Source organism: Grammomys surdaster, unplaced genomic scaffold, assembly GCF_004785775.1.
Source record: "Grammomys surdaster isolate TR1022 unplaced genomic scaffold, NIH_TR_1.0 199, whole genome shotgun sequence".
Lineage (NCBI taxonomy): Eukaryota > Metazoa > Chordata > Mammalia > Rodentia > Muridae > Grammomys > Grammomys surdaster.
The window spans coordinates 19816-45427 of NW_021604644.1; the positions used below are offsets into that span (position 1 = coordinate 19816).

General features: G+C 39.0%; 1 protein-coding gene and 1 long non-coding RNA gene across 2 annotated transcripts in view; one reads left to right on the top strand and one right to left on the bottom strand.

The window, feature by feature from the left end:
* The window catches only part of Plppr1 (phospholipid phosphatase related 1), a 256778-nt gene that overhangs the window by 9951 nt on the left and 221215 nt on the right, over positions 1 to 25612 (bottom strand). The window contains exons 4-6 of the mRNA XM_028770231.1: positions 22931 to 23063; positions 4712 to 4962; positions 2035 to 2211 (exon numbers count right to left, since the gene is read on the bottom strand). Coding sequence (XP_028626064.1) covers positions 2035 to 2211; positions 4712 to 4962; positions 22931 to 23063 — 561 coding nt within the window. The remainder of the gene's footprint in view (positions 1 to 2034; positions 2212 to 4711; positions 4963 to 22930; positions 23064 to 25612) is intronic.
* On the top strand, positions 12003 to 20714 carry LOC114623614. Its single transcript, XR_003711793.1, has 3 exons — positions 12003 to 12095; positions 18564 to 18710; positions 20654 to 20714. It is a non-coding gene; the product is annotated as an uncharacterized LOC114623614 (long non-coding RNA).

Below are 25612 nucleotides of genomic sequence, written 5' to 3' on the forward strand. Positions count from 1 at the left end.
CTCCCTCTCTCCCTCCCTCTGACTTCTTTTTCCTTTCTATTCCCAGCTTGTTGTGTGTCTCTGAAGTATGGATATGTGTGTGCAAGTGAGTGGACAGCAATTCAATGGCAGATCTTGATTTTTAAAGTACAAACCAAATTGGATGAAAGCAAAATTGTCAAATCACTGGAGGCAATAACAGAGCAAACAATAACTAAGGGCTAGGAAAGAAGACAGAAAAATTACTAAGGGAAAGGTCTAATCTTAAAGCAGAACTCTCATACAGCACCCCAGCAACACATAGGCTTTCATAGATAGTCTCTCAAAGACCCATGCAACCGTGTAGACATCTCTGCTGCCGTTTCTTCTTAGCAGGCGATCGTATGTTCTAGTCATGTTACATGTCAAGAGTGACTTGCCTTCTAGCCCATCTTTGTTCATGTACCAGCGATTTCCCTGAGAGACTGCTCAACTCTCTTAATGTCGTCTATAATTCTTGTTTTCCTTCAAAACTGTTTCCCAGGGAGTCTTTCTAATGAGATGCCAGCAGCATGGGATCATTTCAGCACTTGCTCTGTGTTTTCACGAAGAGAATTTACACCTCGGCCTCTCATCTTCTTCCATTAGGAAAAGAGAGCTGGGGTCTGATGGAGGGAACGTTGAATGACGATAGTTTCACAAAGAATGTTCCGTAGAAATGTGTGAGCATTCTCAGGAAAAGCAGCTAGCCAACTGAATTGGAGACTGGGACAGTCATTTGTGCATACTTTATATTGAGAGCAGAAAGGAAAACAGAGTTAAGTAACAGGAATATATGAATGTAACATGAGTGTATGCATGCTGCTAGTCTTAAAGGGCTTGGACTATAAAGGACAGAATAGGTGGGTGGCAGGTCCTTTGAGATTTTAGTGACCTCTTCTCCTTAGGGAGGGTCTTAATGTTGATAGTGGCTTCATTTTATGCAGGGTACGTGAGCTTATGTGCCTAGTGACCGACTGTCAAACTAAACAAGCAAAGAATGAAACTGTACCTCTCTGGTGTGTTCAGACAATGGAATATTACAGAACAATAAAAAGAAGTAAATTATTGTTGTACCTTAAAACACGAATGAGTCTCCAAATATAAATTATGGTAGAAGTAAAATGTCAGATACTACATATTATGTAATTTTATATACATGAAATCTAAATGTAGAAAAAAACAAACTAAACTTTAATAGTTGCTTGAGGTGAAGGGAAAAGAAAATTTAAGAGAAATGTCAAGGTCATCAAATTGGACAGTGTGTACCACCATATCCCTACCATTCTTCAATGGAACTGGGGGAAAAAAAGAGGGCAGATCCTTTCTTTTTTTCAGTTCAAGTCAGATTTTTGGATTTTCTACATGAGCACATAGATGAGTCTCTGTCCATTTGAAGAACTAAAACATCTTCAGAGCTGTGAAGATCTGGAGGTAGCTGTGCTTGCTAAAAGACTTCAGGGAGATCAACTGTAGAAGCTACTTAGTTAAAATCAGATGCCAAGAGGCATGTTCAAACAAAGAGGCCTTTAAAAGGTGAGTGATTAGCTGTGGTGGTTCCCTATGTCCAAGAGGGTAGGTATGTGTGAACTAAGACAGTTCCTGTGTCCCAGACCCCTCTTTTGCAGGAGGGAGTCTGACCCACTAGTGACCTCCATCCTCTGTGCTCTACCTAGAAATCCGTAGTTCCTGAGCCCCAAACACTGAGTGTAAATACTCAGACACTCACATGACACTTACACCATTTCATCAGTCTTTGTGACCAAGCAGAGAGCTCGAGGACAGAGCATAGCCATCTTTCTTGGGGACAGAATTCTCCTTGACTCTTTCAAGAAACATGGCCAATCATATTTCTCCAAGTAAAGGTACTCTAATTCTCATCTTGTAGAGAAGCATACATATTCTTTGGAGAATTGCTGCTTAGAAGGCGAGGACATGGGGATCAACGACTCAGACTGGAATCTGGGAAATTCAGTGAGCTGTGACTTTACACAGAGGACATAAAATGGAAGAAGTGGAAGAAAAAGGCTGACCTACCAAAAACAGGGCCACTGCGGTGCCCAGGATGAAGCCGGCAATCACGTCTGAACAGTGGTTCCGGTACTCTGAGACTCGGTTGAGGCCCGTTAGGAAGGCTGTACAGAGGGTTCCCAAGCACAGCACTGGCTTGGCCAGCCGACTGCTCTTTGTCTTGATTGTGCTTGTGATGTACATCTGCAGTGGGAGAGAGACCAGTGAGTCCCTAGCAGTCCTTGTACTGGAGCATCCACAGGAGTGCACACATATCCCAGATCGGAAACAGGGACTTTGAGAAAGGGAATCTTAGCAAGTACAATTCTTTGGACAACTTCATTAAACTAGTTAGACAGGAAACAGTGCAGCGATGACAATGGACATGAGGCTGTTAGTCACTTTTGTATCGTCATGAGTTTATGAACAGAAACTATATTGTCAGGAGGAATAACTAAAGAATAATGGCTGGATTCAGAACACATAGTTTTAAAGAAAATAATCAGAGAATTGTGTGATGATATTACAAAACTCATAAAGCTCATATAAAATTCTTAGATACCAGGTAAACCTTCTATTTGAATGAGTTTGTGGCAGAAGATACCAGGTAGGACAGAGATTTCACATTTTACTTTTTACTGTGTCTGCACTCTTTGGGGTCATGATATAAAATTGTTCACCAACTGGCTGATCAACCTAATCTGAATGGTCCAATCACAACTATGGGCCACTACTCTGCTGGAAGTTGATTTTCATGTCAGGGACAACTGTGGTCTGCTACATTTGTCTGCTATCCATTTGTCTACTTCAAAGTGTTTTAAAACACTAAAACTCTCTGTGTAGCACAATATGTAAAAGGGTGAAGGATCTGAACAAAATAAAAGCTATTGCACTCTCTGACACTAGAAATGTGGGATGTTGTTATCAAATGTATCCACAATGCTCACAGTTAAGAAAACATGCTTCTAGTCAGTTGCAACACTTTAGTAATTACTATATAATACCACTAGAGGGCAATAGTGACCCACCATTCCCCTTATTCTTTTTGGATGGACTTCTTCGTAGCCAAGTCTGGCCTCAAACTTACTTCAATCTTTCTGTTTCAACCTCTTATGTGGGTTCTGAGACTATAGACTTATCTCATTATTTCTAATCAAATATGGTGAGTTCAGTAACACTAATCCCCCCAAAGGCTGATATTTAAGATTATAACCTATAGAATATTTGATGTCCTGTATATGAATACATTCATATGGATGCATCTGGCAATATTTCATTGGGAAATTAATTTCTAGGAAGATGCTTCAACTCTAGCATGAATCCTAGTGGGATATAGGCACCTCTTTATCCTGTGTAACAGGTGCTGCAAAAACTCTGGTAGATCAAAGTCACATAGATTGTAGAATACGGTGATCTTCTGAAAGTGTAGGAATTGTTATTTAAAATGCGTAATGCAAATACATATGTTCAATTTGATGTTTTGTGCTTCTATATTGTTTTCTAGGTATGCTTTTTTTAATGAATCATTATGAAACATTAACCATTAAGAAGACAGACCATTAGTTGATATTCTTCACAATATTAAATAGTACCTAGGAAATAACTACTGAATAATATTTTCATTAGAGTTTTCTCTGTATTTGGCACATAATAATTGCAGATATTTATGACTGCTGTATAGTCTTTCAGCACCTCTATGCATCTTGCAATGATGCAATTAGCATATCAATCAGTTTTGAGTAATCCTGCAAGCATAATTTAGCACATAACAGAAAATGTTTATTCAGTTGGAATGCTGTGTCTGAGTTTATCTAACTGGGTGTGAGGCCTGTTTTGAAAAGAACGATGTCTGAGCCCTTGAATGACGCCTGTGTGTTGAGCAGTGCGCCCCTACTACACACAATTCTTTCTGCTGCTGCCGATGTTCAGGTTTCATCTGATGATGACACACTGGTTTAAGTTACCAATTTATTTATATAATGGCATTATCAAAATCAATTTCACACAGTAATGACTTGAATCTGATAAAAATACAAAACAGGAGGGAGGCAAAAGCACATGGCTTTATATAAATTATGCTCCAGAAAATTTAGGAACAAATCAATATTCTGAAAACCAGAAAACAAACTAACTGTCCTTGAGGATTCTTGGCCTATGGTCCCTCTTTGTTTTGTAAAGAAAAACAAAACAAAACAAAAAAAGAAGTCTAACCAGGAGACAGAATGTGTCCTCCATAACAGTGCCTGGATGGAGGAGAAGGGGATGCTGCCCGCTGCAGATTGGGCTGTAGAGTAAGGTGAGGGTACCCAGAATATCTGGACAGTTTAAAAGGAGCCTTAGCTCTGTCTTCTTTAGGGGTCCTTCTGACCAATGATTATTTGCACCAGTGAAATGCACATGGCAAATGCACCACTGAGTGACCTTGTGGTGTTGGCTTGGGTGTGTTCAAGCTCATAGTTGTGCTTCTGAGTTCTGGGTTCAAAAGAAGCATAGATCAGAGAAAGACGAAATAAGGTTAGGATTAGGAATGGATCAGGGTAGGGCTCATTTTATCAACAATGTGATATGAGGTGAAAGAAACATGTTTTATCTGACTTACATTACCAAGTGACAGGAATGAGAGGAGAGAATGGTGGTGGAAAAGGTGAGAGACACAGCCCAGCAACACCTTGGCTCAGGGAGACAGCAAGACTCTCACACTCACCGTGGCATATAAGGCGGAGTAAATGCTCAGAGCGGCGTGTTTGGAGGGAAAGGACCTCCGAGCTTTTTCTATTACTTCCAGGTCCCCAGTGCAGATGTTGCCATTGTTGATGAACTGGTGGTGTGCCCGGCAGTCTGTACTGGTATAGTTTGGCTGGCACACTGTCAGGAAGTATGGTGTTAGGTGGCCAGTGACCACTTGCCCGGCGTTTACAAAAATGTCAGTAGCAAAAAGTCCAAATGCAAATACCCCTATAAGAAGATTTGAAAGAAGTCAGAGTGGTGACATGCAATTGTCAGTTGGTTTTGCCCCAAAGAAGAATAGATTGGGGGAGTCCATGATGATACCTTCAAAAGGATTTTAAGAGTCAAATTGTCCCTTCACCTTTATCCTTCTAGAGAATGAAGCTTGCCTCCTGAATGACCGTCTCTTCCCTATCTTGGCAGGTCTTCTACTGTTAGCATTTTATTGCTTTGTTTGAGTACATTAGCAGCAACATAGTCTCAATGGAAGAAGCTAGAAGTCTGGAGTCTCACTGACTTGGTGGCCTTGGTGGCCAGCTCACAGAATGAGTAGTATAACTTCTTTGAACCTCAATGCCCTTGGTTGAGAATTAGAGGTGGGGTAGTTTAGGAAGATGGCATGAGATATGTACAAAATACCCGGCATGAGTCTGGGTTTGTTGTACTTTTGAAACAGGATCTCATGTAGCCCAGGATGATCTTACAACTTCTGACTTTCCTGCTATCACCTCCGAAGTACTGGCATTCCTGGAGTATGTCACTATAGCTGTTTTATACAGTGGTAGGAATGGAATCTGGGCTTTGTGCATGCTAGACAAGCACTCTAACAACTGAGCTACATCCCTAGGCTCATTGTATCTTAAGTGATTCCTCTTTCTATAGAAAATGTATTCAGCCTGCTTTTATTTAGAAATGCAAATAAGCTGTTATCTATAACACCATGGTAAGTGAGAATGAATAAGGATTTTACAGAGTTCCTCCCCAAAGAGAGAAAAAAAGATTATTCCAAAAATGTCATTGCATTGTTTTATTTGATGAAGGGAACAGTAAAGAAGGAAATAGAAAAGAGACTCGAGTCAACTGTTATCCACGGTATCAGTCTCTTATTGCTGCGACAACAAGCTGACATAAACACTATGGCTGGAAACAATGCAAATCTATGTCCTCACAAAGTTATGGAAGTTGGAAGAACGAAGTAGGTTTTAACCAGGCAAAGTTCCAAGTGTTGTCTGAGCTGTCTTCCTGTGAACTCTGGAAAGTTCCAGGGTAGAACTTGTTCCTTGTCCTTTCCAGCACTCACCTTATTCCACTGCCTCATTGGCTCTGACATTCTCATTTGTCTCATAAAAACGCTTGATTGCATTCAGTCCACTTGAACAAACCAGGATAATCCCTGATCTTGAGATCATTAGTGTAAACATATCTTTAGATCCCTCTTTTACAAAAAATGGTAAGTCCACTGTTTCCAGGGTCATCTTTTGAGGTTTACGTGCAAGAATGTGTTTTTGTGTGTGTGAGTGTATGTGCATGTGTGTCTGTATGTGTGTGTACATTTTTGTGAGTGTGCATATGCATGTATGTGCATGTGTGCAAATGTGTGTGCATATATATGTGCATTGCATGTATGCATGTGTGTATGTGAGTGCATGCACGAGTGTGCATACATGTATATGCATGCATATATGCGTGCATGTATATATGTGTGCATGTGTGTGTTCTGACTGTTATTTCACTGGGAAGCCTGTGTATTCCACCTCTAGATTTTTAACCTGCTCTCTGGTAAATTCCACAGCTTTAGCCTCAACAAGCTTGGCCATGGATAAACAGGATTTGTTTTTTTAGTTGAACACATTTTTTAGCTAGCATATAACAACATAAAAATTATACATACTTGTGGGGTACCATGTGATATTTTGACACATGCAGTATATGTTGTAGAATATTTAAATCATTTGTATTGTGACTGAAGTTATCAAAGCATCATTTATATGTATTTCCTCAAACGTTGGTGAAAATAATCAAATTCCATTTCCCTAGCATTCTAAAAGCTATAGTACATTATCAATATTGATAGTTATTGGATGGAGAGAAGGTACCATGGTTTAGAGCACTAGTGGCTCTTGCAGAGGGTTGGGTTCAATTTCCAGCGCCTATATAACTATCTGGAACTCTAGTGTCAGGGGGTCTGATACCTTCTTTTGGTCCCCAGAGTACTGCATACATGTGGTACACTAACTTACTTATAGGCAAAACATACTAAAAAACTGAATAAATCCTTAAAACGTTGATACTTATCCTATCACCATAGCTACCTTTATCTTTAGTACTCATTAGGCAACCTCTCTCCATCCCTTCCTCCATGTTCATTCAGCTTTGCTGAAGTCCATGTTTTTGGATTCCATACGTGAGTGAGATTATACAGTTTTTAGTCTTTCTATGATTCTTTCCGGTTTCATTCTGATATATATTGATTGCTATAATTTTCCTTTCCGTGGCTTTGCAAGAACATGCTTTATCACAATGAGGACTGGCATCTTTATTAGCTGCAGGCGATTCACACTTAGGAGCTGTGACCCCAGAGAGCAGGCATCCATTGATCATGCCTGGCAGGACTCACCCCCAGGCTCTAGAAGTCTGAGTGGTTGGAAATTTTTTTTTTTACATCTTCAAGTAAGGTTCTTAAAGACCAGTCTGTGGCTTGTTCAAAGGGTAATAAGTCTGTCTAGACAATCTTTTCCAGGAAATGAGGGTTATTTATGACTTGAAAATAGAAAAGAGACAGCATTTTCCTCTGGCATTTTCTTCGTCAGGCATGCCGTCAATGAGAACAATGGTAGGCTGTGGGAGAAGGAGGGTTCCTAGGCATGCAGTATCAGTGTGGGAAGAGCCATCTCCATGCCCACAGTGATTCTGGGATGGTGGCCTCTGCACACGTTGTCCTGCTATTGTGTTTTGTAGTGCTTCTCCATCTCTTCTCTGCTTACATCTGCTTTTCCTGCTGGCTTAACAGCATCAACTCTCTCCACATATCATTCTGGTATGTTTGAGCCAGATCTGAAAAGCACTGCCCACCGGAGGGATCCCACCCTCCTCTGACACATTCCATGCCAACAAAGGGTTGTAGAACCTGTAGAGTAGTAACTTATAGTGATATTAGTGAGTTAATGTCAGAGCACACTGTGTTTTTGTAAAAGACCCTAGCTATTCCTTTGTTCATCAACACTGAATTTCTTGAGATTAATTTTTGTAATTCTCAGAAGCTAAAATTAATAGTTTTATCCTTAGAGTTTGGTGAAATACACTGAATGGCTTCTTCTATCAAAAGGTATGATATTAAGGAGATGTTTCAAAAACATGTATGCAGTGTAACTTGATGCCTGAAATTATTTGAGGGAGATCGTAACTTATTTTGAGGGAGGGGAAATTTAGATACATTTTCTTAAACTTTCTATTAGAACATACACACTTTATATAATAATGGGTTCAGTATGACAGTTTCCTAATGTAGATAATGTATTTTGTTTGAATTCACCCTCATTACCCTCTTGATGCCCTCCTCCTCCCATTTATTCCCCTTCTCTCATCCACTCATCTCTCTTCTACTTCTATGGCTTCTTTGTGTGTGATCCCTTGACTTTATTATTAAAGCTGTTTACAAAGCATAGACAATTTCTTTACAGGAGAATGGACACCTAGTAGTAACTACATACCACTGAAGAAGATGTCTTTCCCTTTCCCACCAACCAATCAACCATTATCTTCTTACAAATCCTCAGTGGTAGTGGATGTTGTGTCTTATAAAAAGATAAGAGGGGAAGGGATATGTTTGATGCAGGCAAGGTATGGTGTGGGGGAAGAGGGTGCCTGCCTCTTCAGCCAATGCTGAGGCATCCCTTCCTCCCTGAGGTACCAGTCACTGAGGTACTTGAGGTATAGTATAAAATAGAGTTTATTCAGGACATGGAGAGTGGAGTTGAGAGGATAGGAGAGACAGAGAAGGGCAGAGAGAGAGAGAGAGAGAGAGAGAGAGAGAGAGAGAGAGAGGCAAAAGAAGAAGAAGAAGAGGAGGAGAAGGAGGAGGAGGGGAAGGGGGAGGAAGAGGAAGAGGAGGAGGAGGAAGAGGAGGAGGAGGAAGAGGAGAATAGAGAAGTAGAGAAGGAGGCTGGCCATGAGCACATGTAGAGAGAGGGGGGAGGGAAATGGGGAGAGAGCAAGAGCAAGTGGGCAAGAGGGGGGGCAAGCAGCCCCTTTTATAGTGAGTCAGGCACATCTGGCTGTTGCCAGGCAACTATGGGGCAGAGCCTAGACTAAATGCCAACAGTGGGGGCTCATGAGCCCACTTCTCCTCCATAAGGGATATTGATAGGCCCCATGTTGTGTAGGCCCCATGTTGCACACCAACCATAAATTCAAGAATGCAGCAGCCATGCCAGGCCCATAAGTCAGCATTCTTTCCCACTCTCTCTACCTCAGTTTCCCTCCAGCTCTTACATTCTTTCTGTCCCTTCTGTGACATTCTCGGAGCCTTTGAGAGATGACATAGATGTTCCATTTCTGGCAGAGCATTCAACAGTTTTTTTTTAAGGAATGTACAAATGTCTTTATTCAAAAATACAAAACAAATTATCTGTAGGCATGGACAAGGACAGCAGTAAACCATTATGTATTGTCAAAGGAAACCAGTAACTGGTGATTACAGTGATATGCCAGCCTTCTCTTCAGTCATTTTCTTCAGGTGACTTCTCTGAAGTTATTGGTGAGGAACCTGCCTTGAGCTTCCTGTCACAGTTCATTGATAAGGGCAAAGCACTATTCTAGGTTAGAACATGCTACCTCCCATACCCCTTCCCATTCCACCCATTCCAGGGTCCTTCTCTTCTTTAGGAATTTCTGTCACTACAGCTTGCTCACTTACACATCTTTGCAGTTACCACCAACTACTAAAGAAAGAATATTCTCTGACCAAAGACGACAGCATCACCAATATAAATAATAAACACAGTGATTTAGAAGAAAATTTGACTGACACATCATGTTCATTTAGCAAAAAACAATAGCAGTAATTTTTCCATAGTATCCTATGACCCCCTCAGCCATGGTATTATTCTGAATTTCTTCTTATGCAGCAGGCCTCAATCCAATCAGAAAGTGGTTGATTATCTTGGAACAGGTATGTCACTATTGCATCTTGCCTAGCCAGATGGTGGTGTTTCATGATGGGTCTACAGTCGACTTAGATTACTGACTGATGATATTTTTTTCTAAAAAATTACATTTAAAATTACTTTGTGCGCAACAGTGGGAGTGGGATTCAGTGTGATGTGTCCATATACACACATAGCATGCACTGTACAAACTGAAGGAAATTTTACCACCTCTAATACCTCTCCTAAATTCTAAATAAATATGGCTCTATTTCTAAGTCACCATTCTTTAGTGTTTATGAGGGGGAGAGGGAAGAAAGGAGGGAGGGGAAAGAAGAAGGAAGGAAGAGGGTGGGAGAATGTAAGGAAGAGGGAAGAGAGGGAGAGTTTGTCTAGTTTTACTTAACATCATGATCTCTTGATCTATCTATTTTCTCAAAAAAAAATGACAGTATTTCTGTCTTCTTTGTGGCCACATGAGACTGCACTGTGCCCAGCCTTCCTCCCCAACATACACTTGTTTGACACAGCCCTTTCATTCTCTTTGGCTATATACCTACAACTGGAACAGCTGGGTCAGACAGAAAAACCGATTTGGGTTTTCTGGGTTACTTCTATGTTCTTCACAGTGGCTGCACTAATTAACTTTCTCACCAACAAAGAAGAGTTCTTTTTTTTTCTCCACATCCAAACCAGACATTCCTTTTATTGTTTTGTTTTAACTGAAGTGAGATGACCTATCAATTTTTTATTTGACTGTCTTTCATGTTAGTGATTCAGGGCACATGTTCACTTTTTTTTTCCTGTTACATTTCCTCTTTTTAGAAGTATCTATTCAGGTTATTTGCCCGTCATTTTGTTTGCTTGTTTTGATACATGTGGATAGGTGAGGCTGGCCTAGATTCCTGACATTCCTGCCTCCACCTCCTAGTGCTGGGATTATAAACGTGTACCACCACACCTGGCTTATTTATTCCTTAAAAATAAATTATTTTAAAATGTTCTTTATCTCTTTATATATTCTGGATATCAACTATTGTATATATGATTGCTAACTATTTTCTCTCATTATGTAGGCAGTCTGCTCACTCTGGTGATTGTTTCCTTTGGTGTGAAGATGTTAACATTTAGAACGTTAAAACATTTTAAGCTTTTCATACAGGTTTGCATTGCATGTTGAGGATTCCATCTCCCTGCTCCCCTCTGGACATTTTCTTTCTTCTTGCTAGTCCATATTGTTGTTTAGACAGTTTCACTTCTTTTCTCCTGCAAAAGCTGTTTTCTCTCTCTCTATTTTTTATTGGATATTGTATTTATTTACATTTCAGATGTCATCCCCTTTCCCCATTTCCTCCCCCCACCCCCACAGAAACCCCTATCCCATTCTCCCTCCTCCGTTTTGCTTTTATACCATTTTAATTACATGTAAGTACTAAGGTCAGTTCTAGTTTGAGGAACTAGTAATAAAATAGATGCAAAAGCCTTTAAGCTTGGTGTAACTCCCCCTTGCAAGTTTTGCTTCTGTTTTCTGTGCTGCTAGAGTCATAGATTCCTGCCATGCTTCTCCCCCAACCCAGGGTTTCCAGTCTTGTATTTAGGTACTTTGTTCATTTGGATTGATTTTTCTGCAAGCTGAGAGATACACACAGTCTTCTGATGTGGATACATCATTTCTTCAGTGCTGTCTGAAAAAGAGGCTGTCCATTTTCCTGTGTGTGTCTTGGTGCCTTTGTCAAGAGATGGATTTAGTTTACTGTACCTCTTCAATGTGTCTTAAAACTAGGACACCTCCAGCTTTGCTCATTTTACTCATGGCTGCTTGGCTGTTTGCAGTCTTGTGTGCTTTCATATAAAATTTTGGATTTTCTCTTAGTTCTATGAAGTACATCATTAGTATTTTAATGAGGATTAATTACATCAGATCTCTGCATCTCTTTGGGTAGCACAGACATCTTAACAGTAACCATTTAATACACAAACATGGGGAGTCTCTCTCTTTTCTGGAAGTCTTCTACAGCTTATTTCATTAGTGATTTAGAATTTTCACCAACAGGTCTTTTTTTTTTTTTTTTTTTTTTGCCTTGTTAAACTAATCAACTGGACAAGGGAAAAGAAAAAAGGGCACATGATAAACGAGGGAATCGTCATCATCCCTGTTTGCAAATGATCTGATGAGAAAATGCTGACATCTCCAGCAAAATACAATAGAACAGAAAGGTGAGTTAAAGCTTTGAGGTACAAGGTCAGCATGCAAAAACTAAGCCATTTTCTATACACCAATAACAAGTTTTTAGCAATTTTGACAAGAAAGCATGAGAGTAATCCCATTACAAGAATTATTTAAAATACATTGGAATAAGTAGAAATAGTAGCAGTAAGAATAATGGTAATCACTCTGTAGTACACTTAGGTTCTGATAACTGTTTGTGTTCAGACAAAAGGGTGTGTGTGTATGTTTGTGTAGAAAGTGTGTGAGTATGATGACAGCAAAGCTGCCATGTTTTGTCTGTGTGTGACATTAGCTAGAGTGGGCAAGGCTTTGGTGGGAAGATGAGAAACTAAGCCATTGATGTTTCTACCAGCTCACTATTGGGAAGAGCAGGGGCAGAGGTGTGCTGTTCCTCCCTGCTGTGATAGGGACTATGGGAACTGCATAGGTGGCTGCCTTTAGTCCTGATACCAGAGTCACACAGAGCTAACTCCACCACTGCTTTCAGAGGGCAAGCACCCTGATTCTGAGTCCTCAAAGTAGTGGCCTCTGTTCCCTCATATGATGATATCTATCATCCACAATGTGGCCATCCAGCAAGCTTAGGTCAGAGTCACCTTGCTGGACCAAGTTGCATTAGTAAAGCTTTTCCTAACCTAGCATATGGAATATCTGTGGAATTGCAGAGACAGGAACATGTTGGGCAAACTCGGACAGCAGCTCACTCTTCAAGATGGTTCCTACCTACAGCATCCTGTGGGGTCACTGGGAGATGGTATGAGTTCTTTTCCCAAAGCTAGGCTTCCTCTTAGATTTCAGTTTGTTTATTTAAGTGACCCCAAAGCCTGTGTGGATTGTGAAACTTTTTAGTCACTAGGATTACTCCAGTTACCCCAGAAAAATGGCATTCTTCTTTCCTTGGCTGTGGAATTGGGTGACAGAAAGTGGGATATTTTCTCTCTCTTCTTAGGCTGTCTCTGAATCCTACACAATTCTAGTTCCTCGTATTGGTTTGCAATATTTCAGGGTCTCTCACCTCACAACGTAGCTATCTATCTTCACTGTGTGCTTTCTTTTGGAATATGCTTTAAATAGCCCCCATAGCACACAGCTGTCATTCAAATCATAAAAATACTTCAAAAATTACTAGTTCTAAATTGATACTGCTACTGTAAATGAAAGAAGTAGAGATAAGTTTTTTTAACTTCTTTCTAAAACTTGATGAGATAAGAAATCTGTAATTCTGAAAAGCTAAGAAAAATATTCAGCACCATGTGTTATTTATCTTCTGTTTCAAGAAAACAATTTCTATAGCATAATGAGCTGGTCTGTTTTAAAAATAATCCCCGTGTTTGTCACTGTTGTAAGTTCTAATCACAGGAAGTGATGACAAAGGATAGTTACCTAAAAACATGACAGTTTATCAGCTAAAACACAAATATTGAATATTTTCATAAATAAAAGGCCAAAACTAACAAATATACATCTCCCTCCTCCCAAAGTACAGTAGCACAAACTGGGAACAGAGAATACCTTCTTTCCTCATTCTTTATAGGACAGACCCTGGGTGCCCTCTCTCTCTGTCTCTCTTTCCCTGTCTCTCTGTCTCTGTCTGTCTGTCTCTCTCTCTGGTGTCATACACCTCTTTTACCCTGCTGTTTCCCCACTCTTGCCCTGTCAGACCCTTCAGTTTTACCCTCTGTTGCCCCCTTTCACCCGACTAGTCTTTAAGTAGCTGTTTCTTAGTCCTGCTAGATGTGTGAATCTACATGCTGATTAGTAAAGGGGGGAAAAGCCAAATGTTAGCCAGAGGCCACGATGATTTTATTTTTTTATTTTTTATTTTTTTTTAAATAATTTATTTATTTATTTATTTTTGAGCATGAAATGCTTTTTTATAGCATGTTTTACAAGGGGAGGGGGTAAGAGGGGCCAGGTGGTGGAAAAGTACAAAATCTTCTTGGCCTGTGCCTTGAAACATGTCATGGTCTATACGGTACACTGCCTTGAATTATGATCTACCTGCTGTTCTTCAGAAGATATGGTACACTGCTTGAGTTGTGGTCTCCCTGCTATTCTTAAGATGATATGGTACACTGCTTTGAGTCTATCTGCAGTTGCTAAGCAGGATCTTGCAGTTGCCAAGCTTCAGAGGACATTGTGCAGGTGGGGAAAGGTAGGGGGTGAGGATAAGGGCGAGGGTCCTGGCTTCTGGCATCTCCCCCTTCTCTGTTTAGTTAGAGAAGGCATCTTATGATCAATCCCAACTATGTGAATTTTGAATTTGGATGTCTAATTATGGGGGGTCTTAGACAAGTTCACAACCCCAAAACACTGCTGTGAGACGAGTCACATCGATGGTCGAAGGTTTTAGGCTGTCGATGATGGGCAACGTCAAGGGACTCCGATGTGGGTGAAAGGAGGGTGAGAGCCCTGTCTTAGGCCATGTAGGCTGCACCCACTCCCAGCACCACGCACTCCTTTTCGGCTGCATTGGGTGCACGATGATTTTAAATAAAGTAGATGGTGAATGTGGCTACAGATAAACCCAGGAAGTATGCCCAGATACAAGTGATGCAGAGAGAAATGTTTCTATGATGAGCTGAAAACAGAGATGTTAAAACCTAAGGGCTCAGAGGACTCCCACAGTTCCTTAAATCTTCTTCTGATTCTGTTTATAGGATTTTAAATCTGTAGTTGATGATCTATTCCCCTTTCCACCTTCAGAGCAGCATCACGAAGGCTGGGCAGTCACCAGTCCTATGGTGATTAAGAGACACTGGACTGATGGTCCTGTGTGGCATGATGCATTTCCTAAGCATTTTATTGAGTAGTTCCCTGAACACACTTGCTGTTATTCTTACATAAAGCTTTGAACCTACTCTCTATTAACTGCTGCAAATAACTACAGATATTCAGACAGTATTTTTGTGACTATGACAAATTTTGTTATGAGATATCTTACATAGCAAAAATCGCCATCATGTTTTGACAGTTGTTAAAACATACTTGTTTTCTTAAAGAATACAGCAGTTAGCAACTAAGCGTGATCCTTCCTCCCAAGGGATACTCTGGTTTGGAAGGGATTTTTGAAGGACACTAGTACAAGAGGGGATGGTATGGCAGGTATCTGGCTAGGGGGAGGCCAAAGATGTTGTGAAATATCCTACAGTAAGTAGACAATTCTGCTCTACTCCTGTACAAAAAAAGGAACGTCTGACTGTGACAGTGAATTTTAATTGTCATCTTGATACAACCTGCAGTCACTTGGGAAGAGAATGTCAACAAAGGGCTGTCTCCATCAGTTTGGATTACGGACACTGTTGAGGGGGATTGACTTTATTGTCTTCATCAACAGAGGAATGAAAGTGAGTGGGGACCACTCCTGGTTTGGTGCCCTAGCCTATAGAAGACTAGAGAAATCTAGCTGAGCCCTAAGCATGTGTGCACTCATCTCTCTCTTATTGACTGTGGATGTGATACACGTAGCTGCTTCAAGTCTCTGCTGCATTGACTTTCTCACAGTAACAGTCAAGAACCTGGGACTGGGAGCCTTGCTAAGGTGCTTTTAGCCAAGGTATTTTATAACAGTAAGAGAAACGAAACCATATCATGCTTGTTGTTACTAGAGCATTGGCTTAACATGCCAGCTATGGCGAGGATGAGAAACACAGCTTTATACCAGTTGATCTCATGCAAGTGATGTGATTTTTGCTCCACCCAGGAACCCCCATCACATCCCCCCTCCTCCTGCTTCCATGAGGATGAGGACCCCACACCAGCACTCCTACTCCCCCACCATCAAATTCCCACACACTCGGTGTCCAGCCTTCATGGGACCAAGGATCTCCTCTCCCACCTATGCCTGACAAAGCCATCCTCTCTTACATATATAGCTGGAGCCATGGATCCCTCCCTATGTGCTCCCAGGCTGGTGGTTTAGACACTGGGAGCTCTGGTTGGTTGGTATTGTTGCTCTCCTCATGGTGCCACAAACCCTTTCGGCTCCTACAGTCTTCACTCTGACTCCTCCATTGGGAACCCCATGATCAGATCAATGGTTAGCTGTGAGCATCTGCCTCTGAATATGTCAGACTCTTGCAGACCTCTAAGAATACAGCTATATCAGGCTCTTGTCAGCATGCACTTCCTGACTTCCACATTAGCATCTACCTTTGGTGACTGCACATGGGATGGATACTCAGGTGGAATGGTCTCCAGATGGCCCCTCCTTCAGTTTCTGTCACACGCTTTGTCTCCATATTTGCTCCCTTGAGTATCTTGTTACTCCTTCTAAGAAGGACTGAAGCACTCCTACTTGGTCTTCCTTCTACATGAGCTTCATGAGACCTGTGAGTTGAATCTTGGGTATTTCAAGCTTCTGGGGTAATATCCAATTCTGTCAACTTTCTATTAACTCTAGACAGTTCTTATTGATCGACAACAGCCTTATTCCATTGAGATTTACATTTAAATTTGTACAAGCACCCTTTTTCATTTTCCCCATTAATTTTTCTCTGTAGTATATATCTTCTAAAAAACATAATTTAGTTATTGATGTTGTTTAATGCCTATCTTTCCAAATTAGCCTAGAAAATCAACTAAAGAAAATTTTATTCAGCTTTGTTGATAAAAAGTGTCCCCCTCAACTCTATCAGAACCTAACATAAAGTAGATTCTCAATAAATTACTACCTGAAGGTTCTCAGTAAACTATTAGCTGAAGGTTGAGTGAACATGACTGATCCCCCCATGTTTAAATGATAAATAATTAAGTAGAAATAAAATGATTAAATGAAATCTCTTTCCAGAATAAGTACATTTAAATGACTTTTAAAATTGAGACTAATTTTCTAGTTCTCAAAAGGCTGAAATTAAGCTTGTCTCTGAATATCAATCCTTACAACCATAAAACATGATGACCTTTGAAAGTGCATTTAAAATATTCATGCTTCATTCAGATCACAGTTAATTTATTAATTAGTGTTACATTCATTAACTGTTTACCATGGCACTTTTCGTTCTGCCCAGTGTACTTAATCCTTGGACTTGATCTAAAATGCAAAAAACTTGTGTAGTATTTAATTACATTTTTCATTAGAAGTAATAATAGAATAGCTCTGTGGTCACCAATGAAAAGCCCATAATAAATGGTTTCTGAATGGTAGGCTGTTTTAGGTGCTAACAGAGAGTCTACTGTTGGCATGTGTGTAGTATTTTTCCAGTAACTCCACAGAAAAGCTATTCAGGAAGAGAAAGTTAATTTAGTCTCCTTTCTGTAAGGCAGCCCCAAGCCTGGCTAATTCTACTTTTTACTAATTACTCCTCAGTGCTGAGCCAAAAAGCAATCATTTAAGAACTGATTTTTACAATAGGTTTTTCCCCCCAGAAGTATGTTTATCTCCTTATATTTTGGGGGAAATCTATGGCTTCATTACTTAAGTCTTCACTGCTGCAAAGGATGCCAGGGTTTCATCTTTCTTGAGAACCTAAGGTTGTAGATTATTTTTCTGTAATATGATGCAGTGAGAAGGAAAAGGAATGGAAAGGGGAAAAGGAGAGACATCATACATCTTTGTTTTAAATACTCTTAAATCTTTAGTCTTTTTCTGTTTTTAAAATTAAACATATTCACAATTAAATGAATCAAAATAACAGAGCAGTAGATATCAAAACAATTCACTTATAATCTTACACTCTGAAGTAATAATGGTCAACTTTCATTTTAATCTATTATTTTTACTTTATTTTTGTGATTATATTATAATTATATAATTTCTCTCTTCTTTTTCCACCTCAAAGCCTCCCATGTAGCGTCCTGGCTCTCTTTCAAATGCATGATCTTTTTTCATTGTCATTTGTTCTCATTTTAAGGGCATATAAACATAACATAGACTTTTATACCATATCTTTTTTTAATTTGAGACAGGGTTTTGCTATGTAGCCCAGGCTGGATTTGAACTCTCAATGTTGCCACCTTACCCTCACCCGCACTCCTCCCTCAGTGCTAGAATCCCAGGTGTTTGCTCTCCTATTATGCGCAGATTTATTTCTACATTTATAAATAAAAAATATTTTAATATGCATTTATATTCTTTTACTATTCATTATATCATAGATAGTTTCCTTTCATTAAATACGTTTAATGGTATTTTGAGGTTATAATGGAAGCTACAGCACTATTGGATTTTTTTGAAAGATGTATTTTTTAATCATTTGTATGTGTGTGAGTGTGTGGATATAAACGCAGACACTTGTGAAAGCTGGAGGCGTTGGGTCCCCTGGAGCTGGAGTGAGAGGCTGCTGTGAACCACTGACTGACTGCTGGAAACCAGACTTGGGTCCTCTGCAAGATCAGTACTTCCTCTAGCTGCAGAGCCATTTTCCCAGTCCCACTGTTATCAGTTTGATATTTTAATTTATATTATGGAAAATTCATTTAATCCATACAATTAATCAACATCTCTTCTTTCTTAGGATACGTGATTTGACATGGAATGTGGAGTTTGAAAGGATGTCTGTTTCTAAGGCTTGCAGAAAGGATGTCTCCATATATTCCTGCCAGACAAAACACTGCTACTCCTGATACTCCTGCTAGGAAGCATATTTCCGTAAAATAATTTGGTAATCCATTGACTTTTTATTTTTTATTTTTTTATGCTAACACAATGCTGATGGTAGTTGCTAGGGAATACTATTTAAAATGGCTTCAAAAACAATTACATAAACTGCAAGGGGAAAATCATACCATTTAGGCTTAATTAGAATAGTCATTTAAAACAGTTGTCATTTCCCAATGCCAATTGCAGACTATGTATTTTGACTGCTGGCTTAGAAAAAAGACGATTAAGCTCGTTATAGCAATGTTTCTAATAGAGTTTGGTAACTGCTTTATTTTACTTTAATTTTTGTCGAAGGAAATATTTCCATTTAAACGGTTTTTATTTCAACAAATACATTTCCTCCCTTTTATAAATAAAATAACCTAGATACCCAGCAATTAACCTTGTCAGGATAGATAGACCTCTTCACTCTCCTCTTTGTGATACTGCTGTATAAAAAGTAGAATGAACTTCCATATCTCTCTTTTCCAACTCGCCTTATTTGTTTGGTTCTAGAACTTTAAGTTCTAGAATCAAACTGGATTGGTAATCAGGGTCATGAAAAAGAGGAGGCAAATGGAGACATAAGAATCAGCCTTCGTGAAACTAGTTTTAGGAAAGTGTATTAATTAACAAAATTTATCTTTGCTCTTCATTTATCAAAATCAAAACCAAAACCAAAATAAAACCCCAAAACAAAAATCAAAAAACCCCAACCCCCTCCCCAAAGCAACAACAGCAATGAAAACAAAAACAGACAAACAAACAAAAAACAAAATTAAAAAGACTTCCCAAGCCCTACATTTATTCAAAGTTTATGTTTGAGGCGTGTTGCTTACGATATGCTGTTCACATAGAGTCTCAATTCTGCAAGGATCAGAAATTATTAGGAGCTAAAGGCTTAAGCTACAATATTAGTATGTTAAGTACTTATAAAAGATTAAAGGAGAGGTTTAATGAGGGTCTGGAAGACCTGTTTGGATAGGTTTAAATAGGTAATGCTTAGACAGATCCTGAAGGCTGTGGCCAGATGCTATGGTAAAAGAGTACTCTAGACAGTAGGAAGACAACATGAACAGGAACTGAGATGGGGGTCCTATCATCTTTCTGAGGGCCACTAAAGCCATTTATCAAGGGACATGAGACTGCAGATGAAAGAAGTTTCAGATCACTAAGGGCTCTGTAGGCTATGCAAAGAACATGTGAAAATGGTTCAGAGTGATGGCTCAGTGTGTAGGTGTGCTTGGAATGTGCCAAGTGCATGAGCACTTGAGTTTGACTCCCCAAAACCCATGTAAGAAACTGGGTGTGGCCATGTGTGCCTGTAACCTCAGTGCTGTAGCAGGTGGAGACAGGAGGATCACTGGGACTTTCAGGCTGTCAGCCTAGCTCCAGGTTCAGAGCAACCCAGTCACAATGGAGTATGGTGGAGAGTCACAGAGCACCACATCCTACGTCCTTCTTCAAGCACCATACATGTACACATATGGATACACACATGAATGTGTATATACACCACACACAGGCACATGCACACACACACACCAATGGCAGCAAGATGGTATTTTTGTAGAGTTGAGGCTGAATATAACTGAGTTTCTGAGTTTCGACGTAACATATGGAGAAACTCTCATGGGGATAAAAGAATTTTAATTGCTTAAGTGAGTGGTTTTCACTTTTCACACTGACCATCAGGCTAAATCCTCAGAGTAAATGTGGGGTGGGTTCCACAGATCTGCATTGCTAACAAATTCCCAGATGGTGAGAGTCTCCCAGATTTTCTGGTTGAGCAAATAGGCAGATCCCTGTGTCATAAAACAAGGAATATATGAAGCAAATCCTCTTGTGATATTGTGATCATTGCTTTTTATTGATGCTTCTAATTTCTCAAGCTTTACATATTACCTATCGGCTACAGTATCATGTTGCTTTATTTGAATATCTGTCTCTGCCTTATGCTTTTAGCATCCAGACTTCTACTATCTTATGATAAACTTGTCAGTTCCAAAGGAAATTTCAGTTCCCCAGACTCCAAAAGGAAGTTCAATACTCAGAAAGGAGCTCAAGCTGCACTCTAAGAGGATTTCTGGTAAGCATTCCTCAGGAACTTGTGAGACTGGTTCCTATTTGTCAAAAGGAGTCATTTCTCTAACTTCCAGCTGAAGGGACACATGAGTCTCCATTGTCATACACCCATGGTTTCATAGCAAAGCTCTCTCCAGCGTTGGCCTCCAAGCTCCCTCACTACCACAAGTACTTGTTACACATTCCAAAGTCCCCCATGCCAGTTCTCTGATCCTTCCTTCACCCCAACTACTCACTCTCTTTATAACCCCACTGTTCTCTCTTTGTGTTCTTTATTCTCTATCCCCTGTTCTCTTCCCATCTCTCAGAGATAGCCCTGGCCACATCCAGTCTGCTGGCCTTGTTAAGTCTTCTTCTTTCTTTCTGTGCTCTTGCCTCTTCCAGATGCCTCCAACTGTTCTCTGTCTAATATCTACAATAATCCCTTCCCCATAACCATACCATGGCATGGTAATGTTGGTAATCTCTTCAACATATTCCTTCTTGCATACAAAGTCCAAATGGAAAAAAATGTGTCATCACTCAATAGTAGGTAGGGTGAGTTCTATATAGAACTCTGGAAGGGGGAACTGGGAGGGGGCAACATTCAGGATGTGAATAAATAAAATAATTATTTAAAATGGTTTTCATTGAATAAGTTGTTTATTTGCATGTGTAGGGAGCAGATCAGATGGAAGGATCATACAATATTGAATAAAATTATAAATAAATTGTAGTATAGTATATAAATTATTACATAAATTATAGATTTGAGTCAATCTCAATTTGTATTTTTAGTAGAGACTTTATTTATACATGTCAAAAACTAAAACACTTCATGTAATTTGAGTGGATCAAATGGAGTAATGTAATGAACTATCTAGTTCAGTACTGAGTGAGATAAATATTCTCTTCTCTCCTCCTTTCTCATGATTTGGTAGTTAGTCAGTTTGTTGGAAACTGGTCTAACTTTGGACGTGTTTGAAAGGAACCATTGTTTGGAACTGTTGACTTAGACAGTAGTAACATCATATTGATCAAGCTATACCCAAGTGAGCCAAATGTAGTCCTCTGAAGTTTAGAAAAAAATTAATTTGTAGACTTTCGTACATTCTTTAGAGTATCTAAGTGTTAAATTTTAATTTGCTATATTTACATAACCTTTTCTTAGGCTTCCTGCTCTAGTACCTTCTTCATTCCTAATCCAGAGATGTTATTCTGTATTAAACTTTGATAAGGTCATTTGTTTATAGTTTGAACCCTTTACTATAACAGGAAGAAAGTTATTAATTATTTATCAAAAGGTATGAAGGCATGATATACTAGTTCCCTGTCTTCTAAATAATACCATAGCTTTTAAAATAACAGCTATGTTCATAGTTTAGAAATTTTATTGGGGCTCCTATGATGGTCTTGTCAGCACATTTACAAGGTTTTCCTACACTATTGACCTAATAATGGTCATTTATTGACCATTTATTTATAGAGAGAGCATTATGCAATATTTAAATTTCTACCTGCACTAATATATAAATTCCCATTCTATAATCATTATTCATAGCAATATAGGCATTTTTAAGGAAGGATATCAAACATACCTTCATTATTCTTTATTATGAACAATAAACTAAACATTCCTTTTCCAAGTTTAAAAATGCATTGTTTTCAAGAATCTGATGGATTTGATATCTCATATTTTGTTATATTTCCTGGATAACAAATCTATAAGTCAGGAGAACTTTGCCAGAAAATTTGATTATTTCATTTTATTGATATTCCCATTTGTCCCCCCAACCCAACCCTGATCCCTTACCCTTTAGTATATGTCAACACCCAATCAATGTTAAAATATATGTCCAGGGATGACCTTAGAGAAATGTCAAGCAGGGAAAAATTGATTGGAATCATTCTGCATAACAATTTAGTAAACACTACTTTACCTCAAGGATCAAATATTTGACTCTGTACAACAATTTAATAAATCACATCTTACTTCAAGGATCAAATATTTGACATGGCATGAGGATTAGGTTTACCTTTACTCTTAGTGGAAAATCCCCAAACAGCCATTGCTTTTCATGCTGGCCCTGCTATATCTTGGCTTATTTTCTCAAGTATATCCACCAAGTTTAGTAAGCTTCGCCTATCTTTGGGAGCACAACTCTTTGTTGAACTTACCAATGAACCTAATGATCCTTCGGAGTAAGGGGCTCAGGTAGCAGCAGTCCCCTGTCAGGATCATTTTCTCCTCAGCAATCAGGGACTCTCTTGTTGACTTTATGAAATACATGGATATTTCACCAATGAAAATCTGGAAGGAATGTTGAAGACATGTCAAGCGGGAGAAATGTTTGATTAAAGATAGCAGGGGTACGCAAAATAATTTCTAAGGGATTACAGTCCTTTAAAATATATCGTGTTGGTTGGGGAGATAGTCAGAATATCTTGCATTTAATTCTTCAAAAGAATCAGAGAAAACAATGTTTGATCATTTATGAAATAACTCGGCAAAATATTAAGCTCTAAGGTCATATAAAATATAGATTGAAATAATAGTGTCTAGCAGAGTTTATGATAAAGCGTGTGGTAGCATTCATCTTTTAAGTCACCTTGGAGGTCACAGTGATGATGAATGACTCTGATAGGTAATGGTCCAAGAAGGCACGCCTTTACACCACACAGTATGTTATTATTTGCATGTCAATACTTATTTGATTATTTTTGCCTGAGCTGTGTTTCTCCTACACTGAAGTGGGTTGGGTGTGACTTCTTTAGTACTATAACCATCTCTATCTTCTTGAACTAATAGCGTTTACATCATTATATCCTTTCATGGATTGTAAACTTTTTGAGATTAACATCTACACTGACATTTGAAAAATATTCCGATAACACCAAACATAGTAGACTAATGTTTAACATACAGGATCAGCATGGACAAGTGTTAATAATCCCTGGTACTGCTACACCTGAAGATGGAAGTTATCAACAAGAAGTAGAAGTTAACAATACTATCATCCTTTAAATACTAAGTGTATGGTACTTCAGCATGTCAACATGCACAGAAGATCTGTAGCCTAGGTATAAATACAGTTTCCTTCCTGGAGAGTCAAGAAAATTCTCTAAAACATACGAATAGCACATGGGGACACTGAATTCAGGTCAAGACTCAAACCCTACACTTCCCAAGTTACTATACATAGTTGTGATTTTTTTAATTCTATTGCCAATTAATTATCAGAAGATCATGATTTTAAAATGCTTTTCTCTGCCTTCATATAACCTGTGATTTTGGAAAATTTTTATCAATGTTTTAAGAATCTCCATGTTTTAGATTCTTTAATTTTTTGATGTATTTATTTGTATGAATGTTTTGTCTGGATATGCATGTGCATCATAAACTTGCTTAGTATCTGTGGAGACTGAAAGAGGGCATCAGATCCCCTGTGACTGGAGTTTGAGATAGCTCTGAGTCAATATGTATATGCTGGTAGTGATATCTAGGTCCTCCTCAACAGCAACAAGTGCTCTAAACCACAGAGCCATCTCTCCAGCCTCCCCTGCTTTGTACATTTGTAATCACAAAGTATCTGCAGAAAGATAGCATCAAAGAACATACGTGGGTAACAGAAATTCAAATCTAAAATTTCAAAACCATCTATGTGCTGTTCCTGTTTAGTGGTGGGGTCACTGACTGTCTTAGAAACTTGGCTATATACAGCCAATTTGTGTCTGAAGTAGCTCTAGAATGTGGCACATGAGTCTATTTTCACTACTTCCCAAAATTTTATACTGCAACATCACAAGATTTTTTCAGTAGCTAAAGAATCAAATACTTAGCCCAATTGTCTATTGGTGTTTTTAGTACTAGTAAGAAATTTAAATGTTTACTATTCTGTACAAGTTTAGTGGTTAAGAGGTGAAACTCTGAAGCCAGCTGGCCTTGATAACCTTGGGCACATTACTTGACCTTTAAATTTTTTCTCATTTATTTTTTGAGATTATAATATAATTATATTTATATATACATATATACACACATATATACATATATATAAATATAATAAATAAATATATATTATATACATATAAATATCATTATATTATAATATAATTATAACTAACTTCCTGAAATTCCCCCTTCCATTTCCTCCATCCAAATACTCATTCTCATGTTGGGGAATGCTTTTGTGCACTGTGTATTCAGATGCTGAGATGCTGATTATTTTGCACAGAGATCTGGGTGCAGTCTGGATTTTTAAAATTGTCATTATGAAGCATTTTCTGACTTAGAATTTTGTAAAACATTGTTCCCCATCATCTCTGATTGGTTAATGAAGAGCTCATCCAGCCAATAGCTGGGGAGGTAAGAGGAGGCTGGACTGCCAGGCACAATGAGAGGGTCTCTGGTAGAGGCCAAAGAGAGGAGATTTGCCTTGAGAGATTCACCATGAGGCATTCATCATGAGCAGAGGAGTTGCTGAGAGGATACAGAAGAAGAAGGAAGAAGGTGAGACCAAAGTGGCAGGAACAGGACAATTGGTTGGAAAGTAGGCGGGGGAGTAGGACAGGCCAGCAGAGTCAGGTTAGAATAGCTTAGAACCTGTTCAACTTAGTGCCAGAAGCACTAAGCTTGTAATAAATATACCAGGTCTCTGTGTCATTCATTTGAGAGATAAAAGGGATAATAGAATAGTCCCCTGAATTACCTTACATTCCTCTCTCCCTCCCCCCCTCTCTCATCTTCATGATCCTTTATCCCTCAGATATTTTATTTCTATAATCAGGATTATATTCAATAAGTGGACTTATTGGCTTAACTGTTTACATATATATTATTGGCTTAAATATATATATATA